This window comes from Pleurodeles waltl, chromosome 8 (assembly GCF_031143425.1).
Source record: "Pleurodeles waltl isolate 20211129_DDA chromosome 8, aPleWal1.hap1.20221129, whole genome shotgun sequence".
NCBI lineage: Eukaryota > Metazoa > Chordata > Amphibia > Caudata > Salamandridae > Pleurodeles > Pleurodeles waltl.
The window spans coordinates 871,035,365-871,055,344 of NC_090447.1; the positions used below are offsets into that span (position 1 = coordinate 871,035,365).

Here is a 19,980-nt window from a genome sequence, read left to right on the forward strand (position 1 = left end):
ATGCTCCCAGAATGCTTTCTGATTGGATGCAAATATCTGCAGAAGCTTGAAAGCAAGATGGATGATCTTTTTCTTTCAAAATAAAATGCTCACAGAAAATCCAACTAGGAAAAAAATGTTTTGGTAAACTACTGTGAAATTATAGTTACAATTTTTTGAAGCACCATTAAGTAAAATGTGTTGATGCATGCTAGTATTTCCAAAAAATATTCATAATGGAAAATCAGTGCAACCACTTTCAACGTGATGATGGGAAACATGAAAATAAACAAGTATTGGCAAAGTCAACAGGTCTGATATGGGTGGTCAGCCTTTTGGTTTTATCAATGCTTGTCTTGCTTTTACATGGTTTTTTAAAAACATTATTATTGTGGGAGCTGCTGCCCCCCCCCCCCCCCATTATAACAAACATTGGCAAAAAGCATTAATATATTTTGGTCTCAAAAAGCACACATTGCTACAGTAGACCCTGGCAGTGAACAAAAATACTCTGTATGCCGGTCTGCTCCTTCTGAAAGAGCAGAAGCCAGTCGATAGGTAGAGAGATAGAATTTAATAAAAACAAAAGGCTTTGGTTAACACCAGACATAAATGGAGGCCCAATTTCTAAAGAAAGTCACAAGAGTGTACCCATGATGTATGTCCTTGAATTAGTGCAGAATAATAACTCTGATGAATTCACAGACATTTACAGAAGTAGGCTATGAAATCGTACTCTTGGAAAATATTTGTGAATTGCATTTTAGCATGAGTAGATTTGCTCATGCGGAAATCTTTTGCGCATTTACTACGTCACTTATTCTCTAAGTATGTTTTTTTTTACCTGCCTTTGGAGGAGTACATTTCCAATCTTTCTCAGTATGGGAAAGGATTAGAGCAGAGCTTGTTAAAAGCCACTAAAACATGCAAGTTAGTAGGTTTGCACAGACTCAAAAGAGCATTCCAACCCTAGGACTATTGCTCAACACTACCTCCAGCTCCAGCATGTAGATATGTGGAAAGCTGGCAAAAACAGAATTGCCAGAAATCAAACACTATTATATTATGAGCCCTGGCATAGTCAGAGAGGCTAATATTAGAGCTTTTATATAATGAGATTGCTACCATAATTGTCACAGCACTACTTGGTACCAAAGGAACAAGTGCATTTTTTTACAGGACAAGAAGCTTTATGAAGCAGCTTGTCCCATGGACAAATAGATATTTTATTAAATTCCACACCCCTGTGCACTGAGAAGTACGTATTAGAAGTGACAGTTTCTAAACATAAACTTAGAACCATGCCTTCCCCCACCCTGGTGATAGTGCCGTTAGTGAAATAATAGGCAAGATAATTGTCATCTGAGACATCTATGTCGTTCTGTTTCATATAGACAGAGCAACATTATAGTCTATTAAATCAACAGATTGAAACACAATAGGATTTTACACAGCTACTATTCCATAGACTTGTATTTGAAGGTGCTTTCATATGCGACAGCGAAGAAGAAAGAAGATCAATAAAATAAAATAAAATATTTACATAAATTCACATAATTTGGTTACGCATAGAAGCCATGATTAATCCAGGTTTTCTGGTTTCACTTTGTACAAACCATCCATTAAACGACATCTATTTATTTATATATTTTTAATCAAATGTTAATGCTTTGTTTTGACCTCTTTGGGCGTAGGGGTGCCGCAAGGGTGGCAGGCGGAAGCCACATGAAAGCTGGGCTCAAGGTTCCAACGGGACCTCGAGCTGAACCAGAGCTACTTTTTAGGCTCTGGCTTGCCCACCCCTAGTAGTGTTGATGATTTTTTCCTTGTTAGATCACCTACATTATGGTAAATATTTTAGCGACTGAAATACTTTGTCAAGATCACCACCATAGTGCAGCCAAGGCTTTCATTGTGATTTCTCTGTTTTATTGCAAAGTTCGGTTTGGCATCTTTGGCTGGTTTGAGTTTGGCTGCGTCATCCCTAAACAGCTTTGTCCATATACTCATTAAAGCAATATAAGTGAAAGCCATAGCTTGATAACATAAATCATACATACCTTTTTAGGTTCTATTTCCTTAGCTTTCTCTCTCTCTAGCATTTTTTTTTTAATAACAAAGATCTTTTCAGATTAGCTTGTGCCTTTTGAGTCAACCAATCCTAAACGTAACAGGTGCACCAGTTTTAGTGATTTTGTTTTTCACAATAGTATTTCCATTAGTGGTAGGATTGCCAGTGACCTTGCTCCCGACTTTAAATAATTTTGCCAGTTACTCAGCTACCTTAACTATAAAGATTGTTAATATGAGATCAGGTGTTGTCATATGCTCCGCTGTCTACTTTTTGAAAATATTTTCTTTCATGCTGGAAAGCAGAGAAAACAACTAAAAGAAGCATTGGCAAAACCAATATGTCTGGCTATAATTTGTGAATGCCTGTAAACATAGCTATTCACAAATACCTTTTCCTTCCGTTGCATGCACAAATGATCTTTATGAACTTCAAGCCTGCTCCATCGGCTTTGCCAGTGCTGGGTTAAAGCATCAAAGAAAAATCGCTTCCTGTGTAGAATACATAGAGGAGATAACTGTACTTTATAATTGTAAAATAATCCCCCATGCATTCCACTTGAATCAGTTCCTACAAGGCTCATTAATACACTATACAGCTAGTCGGATGAGATGAGGGGTAATAGTTCTTTGGGTGGAGCTTAAGCTTAGTCCATGTATATTTTAAACAGTTGACAACTATATGTCTTGCAGATAGTTGCACCGCCTAAGCACACCTAAAAGTCATACATATATTCTAAGTCTTTTTCCCTATTTATTATTCTGAAATCCCTTCTGAGACTCTTTATTACCATGATTTCATTGGCTACTCCTACATTGGTGACGTGCACTGTGCAATTTATTTCGACATCTAATGTGTTGTAATATAAGCAAAAAACTGCATGAAAACATATTGAGGAGAGTCGAAAGTTGAACTGTTGAACCTAAACTTTCGTTCGTAGAGAAGTACCTCAGTGTACATTCACTCACCGTAGAGTTTCAAAAGTCACACCAGGCAAGCAAATACTGTGCTCTAGTTATTACTAAACTTTATTAGATATGGGTGATGCATATTCAGCTGTTGGTATTGGAGTATCCTTTCGACATAGTTGCTGCCTATTTTCCATATTGTATAGTGAAATCGCAAAACTTTCCATGCTTAAAGCATAAATTAAATATTTTCATTATCCGAACAACTTTTTCAGGTGTAGGCTCAGACTCCATCTTGATGCCCATCCACTTGATGCGAAGTAGTCTCACTCTTGAGTCAATATATTTTTTCTGTGTTTTGTAAAGTTTGTAATGTTGTGTTTAGCCCTGAGCATCCGACACTTACTTTGACCGATATGATTAGTATGACGAGTTTATTAATTTATTTTATTTATTCTAGTCTTACTTTTATTATTATTATTTTTTATTTTCTCCTTTTCCACTCATCACACTGTACCTTTACTTACATAGGATATTTGTATATTGGAGCTTGTCATGTATTGCAAGACTTACATTCTCATAAATTATTTGAATGATGTAAGCTTTTGAAAACATATGAATCTGCTTAATATAATTTTAGTACTATCCTTGTCAGCGAATATCTTATATTTAATCACAGTTATCAAACTCTGAGTCATTAGTCTACATTTTATTCCACTTGCTGAATTATATAGTTGCCTAGCATATTGAACTCTTTTGCTCTGTTTGGCACCATTCCCACTGTGTTTGTTCCTCTCATTGCACGGCTGCTCAGGAGGATGAAAGTGGTGCTCGAGCTTGTGGCTCAGAAAATGCCGTCTGAAAGCGACCTTCACCTGGCCAGAAGCTTTCTTTCGAAGATCTTGAGAAACTCTATGAGGTACAGTACTGGATTGTTAGTGCATCACACCCATTACCTGGTGCACCACCCATCACCCCCATCCAAAACTCCATGGTAGAGTCTTCCTATCTGTCCGCATGTTCTCTGAACCTACACGTAACATCCTGGTCCATAGTTTCCTCCTGTATTTTGTACTCAATTCCTCCATTGTGCTGAAAAGATGTAGTAATAATCCATTAGGAATTCAGAGAAGCCCATGCTCATTCTCCCTTCATTACCTAATCATGTTCATCGACTGTCAGAAGTAAACATCCATTTGTCTTTTTTATCTTTACCATTTTGTCCTGTGTCAAACAGGACCAGGATGTTGTTCTAAGCTCATATGACAGTTTGAAAACTGACTTTATAAGTTGTGTTTCTTGCTTCAACAAACTGTCTCTGAGTAGTGCATCAAATTAATAAATTAGCTAAATCAATTAGAGAGCCGCAAGAATGTGTTTTTGTATATGACGCTGCAATGGCCCTGCCGGATAAATATTTTTCCACTGTAACACCTTCCCCTGCATCCATTCTGCAATTACTCCCTTTCGCCTGAAGGCTGTCGAGTACTCACTCTCTCCTAGGTAACAGTAACAGAGCCTTCTCCATAATGGATCATCCCCCTGTAGCCTTTTCATTTATTTCTCTCTAATAATAATCTTAAAATAATTATAAATATGCGTGTACTAGCACATTGAGGTTTACCCAGTAAGGCGCTCTGCAGCATAATCTGTGTAACAGTTTTTTCCGACACCTACAATCTAGCCCCCCGGGGAGATTAAATTTCTTTGGCATATGACATGAAACAGTGTATGATGGTGATGCCCTTTTCTGATGTTGTGGTTTATTTTACTCCTCTTGGTTGCTCATTCAAGCCAGAATAGTCAGAGATCAATAAAGAAATAGTCACTCAGTGGATGGACTTGATTTTAAATCAGATCCAAAAAGTAGAAAGGGGGCGACGAAAAAACAAGATGACAGTTTATGAAAGTAACGCTAGCATTGCTGTAAAAAAAAAAAAAAAAAAAAATCATATGGAGGGCAGGAGATGTATTGGAGCAGAGAAGCTGCCAGCAGGCGCATTTTGTGTCTGTCGCAATTGATGTGCGGAATCATAGACTCTGGACCTCATCATGAGTCTGGCGGTCCATGGACCACCAGACTCACGGTGGCAGGTGGACCACCGCACTAGTGGCGGTCCGCCTGCCAAATTATGACTGTGGTGAGCCGCCACAGTCGAAACGCCGCTGCCGCCACCAGGCAGTCTGGCGGTCTTGGTGTTTCAAATCTGCCAGGGCAGTGTTGCCCTAGGGATTAAGAGTCCCATTCTGCCAGCCTTCCCATGGCGGTTAACACTGCCATAGAAAGGCTGGCAGAATGGGGGACTCGCGGGGCCCCCATGCACAGCCCCGTTGCGCATTTCACTGCTGCTGCACCTGCTACACCGCCACATTGGCGCCGGCAGTGCCATCCGCCGAATTCATAATGACCCCCTCTGTGTCTGTGGTGGCCCAAGAGTTACACCACAAGTCCTCTTTCTGTTTCGGGAAGTAGTAAGAAACGTAAAGCACTGCATGGCTGGAATAGGAAGAAGGCTGAATTGGTACTAGTCAATAGATTTTTCAGAGTTTGGTCCTTACAATTCATTGAGAATAATGTCATTTCATTAATTTTGAAACAATGTTATGTCTATTATGTTTTGCTGATTTGTACAGCACACCAATCACTCCAGAGGGTATCCAGGCGCTTGGGCATATGTGTAGGTGTATGGCCAACAAGATATATTTCTTGTGATGCTGGAGAATGTGCTACCTCCAGTTTCGCCTTTGCAGATTCTGAGAATATGTGCAAATGAGAATGAAGCAGAGCGTAGGTGTCTGGTGGATTGGTGAAAGTATATGTAGCTGTTCAGCTATACTTTACTGCAGTGGTTCCCAACCTGTGGTCCAGGGACCCCTGGGGGTCCGCAAAGCCTCCTCAGGGGGTCCGCGGCTGCTTAGAAACTTAAATAATATTAATAGGTTAGGTCCCCAGCTTTCAGTAATGACTGTGGGGGGCCCCCAGATTCCAATAATTATTCAGTGGGGTCCCCGGGTTCCAGTAATGATATAGTGGGGGTCCATAGAAGTCAAAAGGTTGGGAACCACTGCTTTACTGGGTTGTGTAGGGCCTTTTATGTGTCAGAAGTTTGAGTTGGCTGCGATTGTGAATGGGGAGCCAGTGAATCCTCTTCAGGTGCGATGTGATGTGGATGCAGCAGGAGAGGTCAAGTATGAGTCTTGAAGCGGTGTTCTGAAGTCCGTGTAGGAGTTGCTAGGAGATTCCAGGGTACAGAGTCCAGCTTGTTGGTGAAGATTGTTTGCATGACGGTCCGTCCAGTTTTCTGAGGCAACCATTTGAAGATCATTTGTAAGGTGTGCAGGATATGGAAGCAAGAGGTGCATACTGCGTTGACTTGAGCTGTCATGTTGAGCTTATTGTCTCGGATGATCCCTAGATTTCTTGCATGGTCTGTGGGTGAGGGTGTTGGTCCTAGCTCTGACAGCCACCAGGTGGAGTCCCATGGGGAAATCTTGTTGCCGAAGACCAGTACTTCAGTCTTCTCAGAGTTGAGCTGCAGGCAGTTGGTTCTCATCCAGTCTTCTCCAATGGTCATGCAGTTGGTGAAGTTGGTTCTGGTGGTGGTCTTGTCTTGTCTGTCAGGGAGAGGATGAGCTGTGTGTCATCGGTGTAGGAGATGAAAGTGATGTCTTGTGATCGGATGATGTTATCGAGCGGTGTCATGTATATGTTGAAAAGGGTGGGGCTGAAGGATCCCTGTGGGACTCTGCATATCAGTCTCATGGCCTTTGATAGGAAGGGAGGCAGGCTGACCCTTTAGGTTCTTCCCATGCAAAAGGAACAGATACATTTGAGAGCAGATCCTTGTATGTCAATCTTGTGAAGTCTTCCGATGTGGGTGTTATGGGAGACAGTGTCAAAGGCTGCTGAGAGGTCAACCAGGATAATGGCTGTTGTTTCTCCTTGGTCCAGGATGATTTGAAAGTTGTTGGTGCCTGCAAAAAATGCTGTTTCATTTTTGTGGTTCTTTCTGAATCTTGATTGAGTGTTGTCTAGAAAATGGTGAAGTTCGAGGTGTTTTGTGAGTTGCTTGTTAATGGCCATATAATCACTTTTGGATAGGGGACCAGGAAGATGGTTCAGAAGTGGCTCAGTTGTTTTAGGTCGGCTCTGGGCTTCTTGAGGAGGCCGTTGATTTCCACAAGTTTCCATTCATACAGGAAAGTGGTGGATGTGATGGTGTGGGTCAGGGTGGTGCTGACTCGTGATGTTCCTGGTTGTAGATGTGGTGGGAACATGGGTTCGTCATGGCCCCTCAGTGGATGTTCCACATGATTGCAGCTGTGTTATTACCGGTGAGGGTTGCCCTTTCGGACACATGGCTGCATTGGTTGGTGGTGAGTAGGTTAGCAACGAGTTCTCTAAGGTTGGGTTGGTGTGCAAAGTTGCTGTAGATGTTTGTAGTTTTGCTGTGGAAGAAGTTGGACAGGTTGTCACAGAGTTGTTAGGAGGCAGTGATGTTGACAGTGTCTTTAGGCGAGTAGAAATTTTTAATGGTTGAGAAAATCTCTTTGAAGCTGTTGGATTTTCCTTTGATGCGGGACACAAGTGCGTTTTTCTTGGTACCCCTTATTTGCTTGTGATAGTGTCTGAGTGCAGCCTTGTAAACAGTTCTTTCTGTGGTGTTGTGGCTCACTGTCCATTCCCTTTCTGGCTGTTTACCTTGTCATTTCGGGTCTCGGAGGTCTTCTGTGAACCAGCTGGCCTGCTTATTAGATGTGCTATGCTTGTTGGGTTTCTAAAAAATGCTCAATTCAATTCAGTGTATCGCAACATCTGAAACATCCTTATGCTGTGTATTAATATGGTATAGTGCTTCTTTATTGAGATATCAAGCTTTTATATCAGATTAAAAAACTGGTCCGCGAACATTTATTAGCTCAGTGATAAAATAGATAAATGCTGCTATCACACGCAGTGGTCATTCTCTGAATTTTCTTCACATGGATTTTAACATATATGTATATTAATGTGATGTTCCATAAGAAAAAATAAAGATATAATGACATTTTAGAGAAAATTAAATGCATTTAAAATTGGGTCAGTGTTTGAGGCCGAGTCCCTCATTTAGCTGATTTAGTTAGTGATCCCTAATGTATCAATGAACGTCACTTAATCATGCTGTCATCTTGATTGAACCAGTTATTTCGCATCTGGGTTTACTGATTTAGGGGTGGAGCAGTGTGTGTCATTCATCCGAAGAAAGCAATCAATTGATATCTTAATTTGGATAGCAAAATCATTAAGCTTTCGTGATGATCTCTTCTTCAAGGAAGCTTCAAATAAAACATTCCCGAGCTCTCAGTACAACATCCGAGGGAGAGGCTCAGAATCTCTAGAATGTGTGGTCCCAGAAATCAGTGGCAGACAGTAAATGCAAATGCGAGATGCAGTCTTTTCACTTCTGCTCAGAGTTCAGAAATGTTTTATTTAGAGCTTAAATAACCATCTCACTTTGTGGGTACATCACAGTTATTTTTCCAAGTTTCTTTAAAGAACGCCATGACAGCTTCCCCATTGGTAAAGTTTTAAATCTTCTTCTGGTACTGCAATCTAATTCTTACAGTGTCCTCATCATCAGCATCACTACATTTAACAGGCATTGGCAAAGCCGAAAGGTTTCGCCTATGCCCAAGCTATTGGTTTTGCCAATGTCTTTTCGCCATGCTGTACAGAAGCGTGGAATGAAGTGGAGTAGCGGAGTGGCATGCAGTGGAGTGGTGTATAGTAGCATGGTTTGGCATAGCGTGGTGTACAGTGGAATGCCATAGAGTAGAAATAGCATGGGTGGAGTGAACTGTTGTAGAGTAGACTGATGTAGAGTGCAGTGGCGTAGAGTGGATTGCCATGGCGTAGGGCAGTGTAGATTGGTGTAGAATGGAATAGAGTGACTTGAACTGACATAGAGGGGCACTGTGTGGAGCGGGTTAGAGCGGCACTTTGTGGCGCGGCATGGTGTAGAGTGGCATAGAGTGCAGTGATGAAGGGCAGAGTGGTGAATAGTGCACTAGGGAAGGGTGTGGTGGAAAGGAGTGGTGGAGTCAAGTGGCATGGAGTGCAGTGGGGTAGAGTAGTGTACAGTGCAGTGGCATAGAGTAGAGTGGTGCAGAGTAGAGTGTTGCCGAGTGCAGTGGCATTAACTAGAGTGGTTCATAGTAGATTAGAGTGATTTAGAGTGCAATAATGTAGAGTGCAGTGGCGTAGACTAGAGTGGTGCAGGGTGCAGTGACATAGAGTAGAGTGGTGCAGAGTAGATTAGTGATGTAGAGTGAGTGGGGTAGAGTAATGTGCAGAATTGAGTACAGTGGCGTAAAGTGGTGGAGAGTAGAATGCAGTGGCCTGCAGCGCAGTAGCATAGAGTAGAATGGTGTAGAGTAGAATAGAGTAGTACGACGTAGAGTGGTGCAGCGTAGAGTGCAGTGGTGTAGAGTGCTGCAGGGTAGATTGCAGTAGTATAGCGTGCAGTGGCACAGAGTAGATTAGAATGTTGTACAGTGCAGTGATGGGGAGTAGAGTGCTGCAGAGTAGAGTGAAGTACAGTGCAGTGGTTCAGAGTAGAGTGCAATCGCTTAGAGAGGTGCAGAGTAGAATGGTGTAGAGTGGTGCAGAGAAGAGTGGACTGGCGAACAGTGGCATAGAGTGGTGCAGAGTACAGAGGTTTAGAATTTAGTGGCACAGACTACAGTGTTGCAGAGGCATATATTTCAGTGGTGCAGAGAAGCAGAGTGGCATGGAATGCAGTGACATGGAATTGTGCAGAAAAGAGCAGAGTGGCTTAGAGTGCAGTGACAGAGTAGAGTTGTGTAGGGTGCAGTTGCTTAGAGTGGCATATAGTGCAGTGGCTTAGAGTGGTTCAGAGTAGAGTTCAGTGTTGTATAGTGCAGTGGTGTTGAGTGAGGTGGCGTAGAGAGGTGCAGAGAAGAGCGGAATGGTGTATAGTGCAGTGGCTTATAGTAGAATGGCATAGATTGCAGTGGAGTAGTGTCACAGGGTAGTTTGGCATAGAGTGGTGCCATGGCGTAGAGTGGTGCAACAGCTCAGAATAGTGCAATAGTGTAGAGTGGTGCAGGAAAGAGCAGAGTAGCATTGGGTGGTGCAGAGAAGAGCAGAGTTGTATAAAGTGCTGTGGCGTAGAGTGGCATGGAGTGAAGTGACATAAATTACTTTAGTGTTGAATGGTGTAAAGTGCAGTGGTGTAGAAATGTGCAGTGGTGCAGAGTAGAGTGCAATGGTGTGTAGTTCAGTGGTGTAGAATAGAGTGCAGTGGCGTAGAGTGGTACAGAGTGGCATAGAGCAGAGTGGTGCAGAGTAGAGTACAATGGTGTAGAGTAGGGTGCAGTGGCATAGAGTGCAGTGGAGTAGAATTCAGCGACACGGAGCAGAGAATAGGAGAGTGGCATAGAGTGCATTGGCTTTGAGTAGAGTGGTATAGAGTAGAGTGGCCCAAAGTGCAGTGGGGTAGAGTGTTGTAGAGTGCAGTGCACAGAGCGGAGTGCATTGGCGTGTATAGTTCAGTGGCATTAGTGCAGTGACTTAGAATGGTGTAAAGTGGATTAGCGTTGCATAGAGTGCAGTGCTGCAGAGTAGATTAGATTGGCAAAGATTGCAGTGGTGCAGAGTAAAGTGCAGTGGCATTGAGTAGTGCAGAGTTGATTGGTGTGGAGTGCAGTGGCGTAGAGTGCAGTGGTGTAGAGAGGAATCGACTTTCGTAGAGTGCAGTAGCGTAGAGTAGTGCAAAGAAGAGTGGTGTATAGTGGTGCAGATAAGAGTGGCATTGAATGCAGTGACGCAGAGAGGAGTGGTGCAGCACCATAAAGTGCAGCGGTATACAGTGGTGCAGAGAACAGCACGATGGCATGGAGACAAGTGGCATAGAGTGGTGCAGGGAAGAGGAGAATAGCACAGAGTGCAGTGGCGTAAACTGCAGTTGCATAGAGTAGAGTGGTGTAGAATAGAGCATTGAGTAGGCAAAGTGCAGTGTTGAGTGGTGCAGAGTAGAGGGCAGTAACATGTAGTGCAGTGGAATTGAATGGTGCAGAGAAGAGTAGAGTGTAGTGGCATAGAGTGTAGTGGAGTACAGTGCAGTGGCATAGAATCATGCAGAAAAGAGTAGTGGCAAGGAGTGCAGTGGCATAAAGTGGTGCAGAGGACAGCAGCATTGCGTGGACTGCAGTGGCATAGAGTAAAGTTGCATAACATGTGGTGGTATTAAGTGTTGCAGAGCACAGTGCAGTGGTGTTGAGTGGTGCAGAGAAAGCAGAGTAGCATAGAGTGAAGTGGTGTAGATTAGAGTGGCATAGAGTGCAATGGTGCAGAGTAGAGTGCACTGGCATAGACTGTTGCAGAATACAGTGCAGGGTGTGGAGTGCAAGTGGCATAGAGTGGTGCAGAGAAAAGCATAGTTGCATTAAATGCAGTGGCTTAGAGTGGTGCAGTGTAGAGTGCAGTGGTGTAGAGTAGAGTGGTGCAGTGTAAGAGTGCAGTGGCATAGAGTACGGGGTAGAGGGTGGGAAGGAAAAGAAACTACATGGACTGGCAATATGGGAGATGAACTGAAGATACAAGCACTTTTGTGGAGTGCTTTAACACAAAGTAAAAAATAAAGCCGAAAAGTGGAGCAGTGGATGGACAAAAGTACTTGGCCTTTGCTCCAGGTTAGGGCCAAATAGAAGAAGACGCAACACTGGCATGGCATGAGAAACAGAGACAAACGAAATCAGAGCAACATTAACGATAAGAAATGGTAAGCAATGGGCAGGCTGTAAACAACATGTCCTGCAGAGACAGTGCATACTCTATCTAGGCAAAGTCTAAAAAGCACATGTAGCCTTTGGGCAGCTAAGTACTTCAGTGAAAGAATGAGGCCCTTAGCTGTGTTCAGGCTCAGAAAATCTTTCCTGACCTCCGAGAGTGCACACATCGGATAACAAACGTGCCCCACTTCGTATGCAGGCCTTTCCTTCATGCGGCTGTCACACAGAGGGGCAGCGAGCTGTCTCCGGGTCCAGTTTTTGAGGCCTAACAGTAGCAACATGTGCTGCTCCTCACTTCTGTGGAATCCCTCGAATTCTGTGAGTGCACATACCTCAGCACACACCAGATCACTTTCGTGTATTGCAGACGGTGTTAACAGAGCTCGATTTTTCGAATCATCTAATTATACAATTATACCTAAAATGGTTTCAGCTACACACTGCTGTGCGCCTCCCACCCCTTCACTATATCCCCCTCACCAGAGCAAAGCAATGAAACAAACATTTTTTAAATATCGATTATTCGATGAGTGTACTGCGGGCACCTTCAGTGATAGCTGTGTCTGTCAGGGTTTGCATGAACAAGATGGTACCTTGGCTACACCTCTTTAATCCTTAAAGCAGTTGCAAATTCACCCCGAACATCTTGCACTTTTCATTTCAAGGCAGAGATAGTCTGTGTTCTTCGGAAACCATATAACCCCAGACTGTCACTTTTGGATAGGACACCAATTGCAAGGGGGATTCCAAGTTTTGCACATTGAGACCCGGCCTTTTAAATGTTCCTCCGTCCAGTTCCCCTCTATGGCCAGACTTTCAGAGCTAAGGCTACTCCATTGGCAATTTAGAGGGACTTGGCCTTGCCTGGTAAAACCCCTCATGATTTCTGCAGCACTGCTCTGTGGATAAGAAGCGAAGGGCTTATTCTCAGCTGGGCAAAACAGCACCTTCCGAGTAATATGCAGCCTCCACAAGCTTTTACCGTGCTTCAAGACTCTCCCACATGCTAGGTCTTTCCAAAGGTACATCAGGAATTGTTTTGCTCACGTAGCAATTCACGTGCTTCATCTGTCTCAATTCACACTGATCTTCTTCCACTTTTGCATCTTTCGCTCAATGTCTTGGTATGGTTACACCGCTCCTAGCTGGGAAGAAGAGTTGCGGGAAGAAGGCAGAGGTGTTGCCAGGGTATGTGTTTGTGTGCCCTAAACGAGGCACCTGCCCTAAAAGCGCATTACTTTGGCACAGTTTGGTGCCCTCAATATGGTGGCGCTGCTTGCCTGTCGAAATAGAGAGTGTTTCATGAATAAGATTATAGAAGTCATTACTCGTCTGAGACTCAGTGTGTATGTTCAGGATTACCATGCAATTCCTAGTTTCCACCCACTCTACGTCTGCTTGTTATACTGTTCTGAGAAAAGCTTCTCAAGAACTTGTCCGGCAGGCACAGCTGAAGTGGCTGTTGCCGCATTTTATTCACTGTCATTTTCTCTTTGTCCAATTCCTGATACTGCGATTTCTTTAAATCTCTATTACGACACATCCGTCCTCTTAAGCTCTGTTTGCTTTTTTATTAGTGTTGTATAGAATGTACGATTCTCGCCTGCAAAAGGAACGTATATTGAAGTGACCCAAACTTTCAACAAGCACTGGTAATGCTAGTAGGTCTGGCTTAGGAATCAAAGTGCATTATATGTCATTGATGGGTTTAGGCATTCAATAAGTTATCATAACTGCACTCTGTCACCCATCTTTGTGCTTATGTATCCATCCCTTGACTCACTCTTGTATTCACCCTAAAACACAACCGCAATAAAACAAGCACATCCTCAACAATATGTGCAAGATCATTTAAAAGATTACAAGTAGAAAAAAGGAAACATGCTTTGCACGACTTGCAATAGCAAATCTAAAAATAGCAGCCTGTGACTGTATTGCAGTGGTAGACATAGTCTATTACTGTCTATGGCTGTTTTAAAGTTCCATCATGTTAGAACCGGCCTTTTGGCCACATTGGAATGCTAAAGATGCATTATTGACAACAGTATTCTATAATGGTCTCTTGGTTTAGAGGACGTGGCAAAGCAGGATGGGCGCACTGAAGAAGAAATTGTGGTGGATACAAATGGCCTATTAGCACTTTGTGGACTGTTGCCATATCCTCTTATGAAAAAAATGAAATAGAGGAGAAGCAAATGAATGAAAGAAGTTCTATAAAACAAGGAGATGGAAACTTAAAGGACTGGATAACCAGCTCGGACACTGAAGTGCTCTCATTTCCGGGTGAATGTGCACATGTAATCGGAAAATGCCATTATTCATAAGGCAAGAGAGCCTACACCTGATACTGCAGAACCATTACCCCATGCAGTATTCTGTCATGGACGAAATCAGAGTGTACCTGTCACTCAAAGATCAGTGGCAAAAGAGGACTGACCAAAAGATTCTCTTTTTATCTATAAAGATATATATTTATAGGTATGGATGTATGGAATATCTAATGATTTTGTTAATTGCAAGATCCTTGCAGACAGCTGACCCTGTTAGGCTTTCCGAAGAGATTCTAGCAGGCATTATTACAGTCCAATTCTACCCCTAGAATTTGTAAAAGGGGGTAACAGACACTAAAATTGCTCCCTCCAAAGGCTATACTTAGATTTGATGTAACAAAAAGCCTGACTGCAAGCAGTGCAAAAAAAGCCACCCGTAAAGGTAATTAAATCGCCCCTATTGTCTTTTTCGTAACTTTACATGGTAAACATATCAGACCTATGAGATTCCTTTTTGTAGTGGTCTGTGGCTGTTATCATTAGCTTGTCACCGTAACCACCCCACCCTATTGTACTGAGATTAAGGTTTCCCACAAGTCAGTCATCAGGCCATATAGTCATATAATTTTGAAAGTGTACACAATTACAGATGGCAAAGCACAATACTCTCTCGCCTAAGTGGGGGGTGAAGGGGTCTAACAGTGATTCTTAGTGCAAACCTTCTATATGCACAGTTTGTCAATGGGCTAGCCAAAAACCTTGCCTTCTACGGTAGTGTGTAGGCTGTAATACAGAGGAACAACAATGTATCTATCCTTAAATGCTTATTGACCTTAACATGCCTTTCACAATCAGTACGTCAGAACTACTGATATTACCATAACATTTTGGAAGAAATAATAAGGCCTATAACCTTTATGGTTTAATTGTTGCCATAAACAACTCGGATATAGTGCATTGTGTGTAAGCTTTTCCACAAGGCAACCATCACAGATACTGTTACATAATGTCAAATAAGTACAAAATTACAGTTCTCAAAACTATATAGAATCCCTCCTGATAGAACCTAGTAAGGATTCCCTTAGTAGAAGTAAAGTCTTATGGTTTGTTCGGGCAGCTCACCAACGCTAAAACACTTCCGTACTACGGTAATCTGCAAGACTCTCTGTAACAGAATACTTACTACATATGTAATAAAAATCCACTCTTAAAAAAAAACCTTTGCCATTAACATGTGTCTTTCACAATAGGTAACTAAAGCCTACTTCCTGTGTAGTCAATTTTCATTCTGAACACATCACACCTAAGGAACCTTTACAGGCCTGCTGAAGATCACACAAACTGTCAACCATCGTGCATAAGTCATAAAATTACTAATATGCATAGAAATGCAGTCAGCAAAACCATAAATAGCCTGTCTCAATAGGGCCCAAAAGGACCACCACAGTGAAAATATTCTGTGCTCATTGTTTGTCAGAATGGGTGACCAGCACAAAAAACCCTTGCCGACTATGGTATTCTCTGATATTAAATGCAAGATAATACCTGTATTCAGCCCTTAATAACAATCCACTGTTAGGGGCCTATTGGCTTTAAGAAATTTGTCAGAATGTTTTGGAAGAAAAAGGTCAGATCTATGGTGTAGGAGGCTGGCCTGGCTTGTAGTGGGTACCAAGTGGTACTTACACTCAGTACCAGGTCCAGTTATCCCTTATTAGTGTAGAAGAGGTGTTTCTAGCAGCTTAGGCTGATAGAAGGTAGATATAGCAGAGCAGCTTAAGCTGAACTAGGAGACATGCAAAGCTCCTACTATACCGTTGGTGTCATATGCACAATATCATAAGAAAACACAATACACAGATATACTAAAAATAAAGGTACTTTATTTTTATGACAATATGCCAAAAGTATCTCAGTGAGTACCCTCAGTATGAGGATGCCAAATATACACAAGATATATGTACACAATACCAAAAATATGCAGTAATTGCAAAAGGAAGTAATGCAAGCAATGTAAAGTTACAGTAGATTGCAATAGGAGCACATAGGTATAGGGGCAACACAAACCATATACTCCAAAAGTGGAATGCGAACCACGAATGGACCCCAAACCTATGTGAGCTTGTAGAGGGTCGCTGGGACTGTAAGAAAACAGTGAGGGTTAGAAAAATAGCCCACCCCAAGACCCTGAAAAGTAGGTGTAAAGTGCACCTATATTCCCCAGAGAGCACAGAAGTCGTGATAGGGGAATTCTGCAAGGGAGACCAGCAATGCAACCAAAGTGGATTTCCGGACGAGAGTACCTGTGGAACAAGGGGACCAAGTCCAAGAGTCACGACAAAGTCGAGAGTGGGCAGATGCCCAGGAAATGCCAGCTGAGGGTGCAAAGAAGCTGCCACCGGATGGTAGAAGCTGTGGATTCTGCAAGAACGAAGAGGACTAGGAACTTCCCCTTTGGAGGATGGATGTCCCACTTCGTGAAGAAGCTTGCAGAGGTGTTCCCACGCAGAACGACCGCAAACAAGCCTTGCTAGCTGCAAGGGTCGTGGTTAGGGTTTTTGGATGCTGCTGTGGCCCAGGAGGGACCAGGATGTCGCCACTTGGATGAGGAGACAGAGGGGGCGCCCAGCAAGTCAGGGAGCCCTCACAGAAGCAGGCAGCACCCGCAGAAGTACCTGAACAGGCACTTAGAAGAGGAGTGAACCGGAGCTCACCCGAAGACACAAAAGGGAGTCCCACGATGCCGGAGGACAACTCAGGAGGTTGTGCACTGCAGGTTAGAGTGTCGGGGACCCAGGCCTGGCTGTGCACAAAGGAAATCCTGGAAGAGTGCACAGGAGCCAGAGCAGCTGCAAATCACGCGGTACCCAGCAATGCAGTCTAGCGTGTGGAGGCAAGGACTTACCTCTACCAAACTTGGACTGAAGAGTCACTGGACTGTGGGAGTCACTTGGACAGAGTTGCTGAGTTCCAGGGACCACGCTTGTCGTGCTGAGAGGGGACCCAGAGGACCGGTGATGCAGTTCTTTTGGTGCCTGCGGTTGCAGGGGGAAGATTCCGTCGACCCACGGGAGATTTCTTCAGAGCTCCTGGTGCAAGAAGGAGGCAGGCTACCCCCAGAGCATGCACCACCAGGAAAACAGTCGAGAAGGCGGCAGGATTAGCGATACAAGGTTGCAGTAGTCGTCTTTGCTTCTTTGTTGCGGTTTTGCAGGCGTCCTGAGCATCAGCGGTCGATCCTTTGGCAGAAGGTGAAGAGAGAGATGCAGAGGAACTCTGATGAGCTCTTGCATTCGTTATCTAAAGAATTCCCCAAAGCAGAGACCCTAAATAGCCTGAAAAGGAGGTTTGGCTACCTAGGAAGGAGGATAGGCTAGCAACACAGGTAAGAGCCTATCAGAAGGAGTCTCTGATGTCACCTGCTGGCACTGGCCACTCAGAGCAGTCCAGTGTGCCAGCAGCACCTCTGTTTCCAAGATGGCAGAGGTTTGGAGCACACTGGAGGAGCTCTGGGCACCTCCCCTGGGAGGTGCAGGTCAGGGGAGTGGTCACTACCCTTTCCTTTGTCCAGTTTCGCACCAGAGCAGGGCTGGGGGATCCCTGAACCGGTGTAGACTGGCTTATGCAGAGATGGGCACCATCTGTGCCCATCAAAGCATTTCCAGAGGCTGGGGGAGGCTACTCCTCCCCAGCCCTGACACCTTTTTCCAAAGGGAGAGGGTGTAACACCCTCTCTCTGAGGAAGTCCTTTGTTCTGCCTTCCTGGGCCAAGCCTGGCTGGACCCCAGGAGGGCAGAAACCTGTCTGAGGGGTTGGCAGCAGCAGCAGCTGCAGTGAAACCCCGGGAAAGGTAGTTTGGCGGTACCCGGGTCTGTGCTAGAGACTCGGGGGATCATGGAATTGTCTCCCCAATGCCAGAATGGCATTGGGGTGACAATTCCATGATCTTAGACATGTTACATGGCCATGTTCGGAGTTACCATTGTGACGCTATACATAGGTAGTGACCTATGTATAGTGCATGCGTGTAATGGTGTCCCCGCACTCACAAAGTCTGGGGAATTTGCCCTGAACGATGTGGGGGCACCTTGGCTAGTGCCAGGGTGCCCACACACTAAGTAACTTAGCACCCAACCTTCACCAGGTGAATGTTAGACATATAGGTGACTTATAAGTTACTTAAGTGCAGTGGTAAATGGCTGTGAAATAACGTGGACGTTATTTCACTCAGGCTGCAGTGGCAGGCCTGTGTAAGAATTGTCAGAGCTCCCTATGGGTGGCAAAAGAAATGCTGCAACCCATAGGGATCTCCTGGAACCCCAATAGCCTGGGTACCTCAGTACCATATACTAGGGAATTATAAGGGTGTTCCAGTACGCCAATGTGAATTGGTAAAATTGGTCACTAGCCTGTTAGTGACAATTTAGAAAGCAGAGAGAGCATAACCACTGAGGTTCTGGTTAGCAGAGCCTCAGTGAGACAGTCATCACACAGGGAACACATATAGGTCACACTTATGAGCACTGGGGCCCTGGTTGGCAGGGTCCCAGTGACACATACACTAAAACAACATATATACAGTGAAATATGGGGGTAACATGCCAGGCAAGATGGTACTTTCCTACATATGGCATCTAGCATAACCTGTCCCAGTTCACCAATCAGGCCTACAGCTGATTTGCTGGCTCATCATTATACCCATCTCAGACCTGCTGTATTGAGCATAATCTTTCCTGCACCAGCCATCAGGTATACAGTCACAAAATTACAAATGTTTATAAAATTACAGTTGTCAAGCAAAATACCATTTCTCCAAGAGGGCCCAACAAGTATTGTCACAGTGCAAATCTTCTATACTCCTGATTTGTCAACTGGGATACCAAAACCCTCATCCCCTACAGTAATATGTGTGATTCTATGTAACAAAATACCTATGTCTAGGTGTTAATTCAGAGTAATAAATACCCACCCTTAAATGCCTTTTATTCTTGTCACAATAAATATGTCATTGTAACTCTATATAACAAACAATCAGACCTATTACATCTGTCATTGCCTTTTCACTATAACCAACTCAGACCTTCTGTGTTGAACATCAGCTTTTCTACAAAGTAGTCAACAGATATGCCATAAAAATGCAAATATGAATATACAAAAGGTATCGTTTTCAAACAATCTAAAACTCCTCTTAACAGAGCCTAATAAGGAGTATTGCAGGACACATCTTCTGTCCGAGTGGTTTGTTCGATGGGTCACCAGCAGCAAATACCCTGCCCACTATGGTAATCTGTGACATTTCATCTAACAAACTACCTGCCTAAAGGGGTTAACACAATGACATAACAATCCATTCTTGAACGCCTGTTCCCTTTCACATTTTAAGTAAATCAGGCCTTTTGCCTTTGTCATAATGTTTCAAAATAGATCAAACTGAGGGAATCTGACATAACTTTTCCCAAAGAAACCACAAGGCCTATAGCACTTACCATTGGCTTGCCACTGTAACTAACTCTGTCCTGCTGTATTGAGGATAAGCCAAAAAGTGCAATAGAGGCACTCTTGTTATGGAAGCACACATTTTCGGCCCATTTAAATCCTGTACTCATGGAAACCAACATATGGATGAACCCTAAGCCCCATTCTCAGTAGAATTCTGAAAGCTCTTCTACTTTTTTTGTTGATCACATAAAGTCGTGCGGCAGCTGCATCGTCAAGCCAGACCTAAGAAGGGCACGTGGCTCGCTCACCTGAAGATCTTGTTCTATTACTGAGAACGTAAACAGCGTCTTCCATCTTGCTATGTCACAATTCTGGTGCACACTCATAATACTGCAGTTTCTTTTAGTGCAGCTATAAAGGACCACCTCTATCTAGTTGTTTGTAAATGTGTTAAATGTAATGTAATGTAACACATCCCAGAGGTGCCAGCTCCATTAATGAAATGTGCACTATTTAAAAA

At 43.5% G+C, this 19,980-nt stretch overlaps 1 protein-coding gene across 7 annotated transcripts in view; it reads left to right on the plus strand.

Moving 5' to 3' along the window:
* SHROOM2 (shroom family member 2) overlaps positions 1 to 19,980 on the plus strand; it is a 675,938-nt gene that overhangs the window by 365,758 nt on the left and 290,200 nt on the right. For 4 of the 7 annotated variants that reach the window (XM_069205145.1, XM_069205146.1, XM_069205152.1 and 1 more), the window contains one exon: positions 3,773 to 3,877. The exons of the other annotated variants lie outside the window; for them this stretch is intronic. In XM_069205145.1, coding sequence (XP_069061246.1) covers positions 3,773 to 3,877 — 105 coding nt within the window. The remainder of the gene's footprint in view (positions 1 to 3,772; positions 3,878 to 19,980) is intronic. 7 annotated transcript variants of the gene reach the window in all.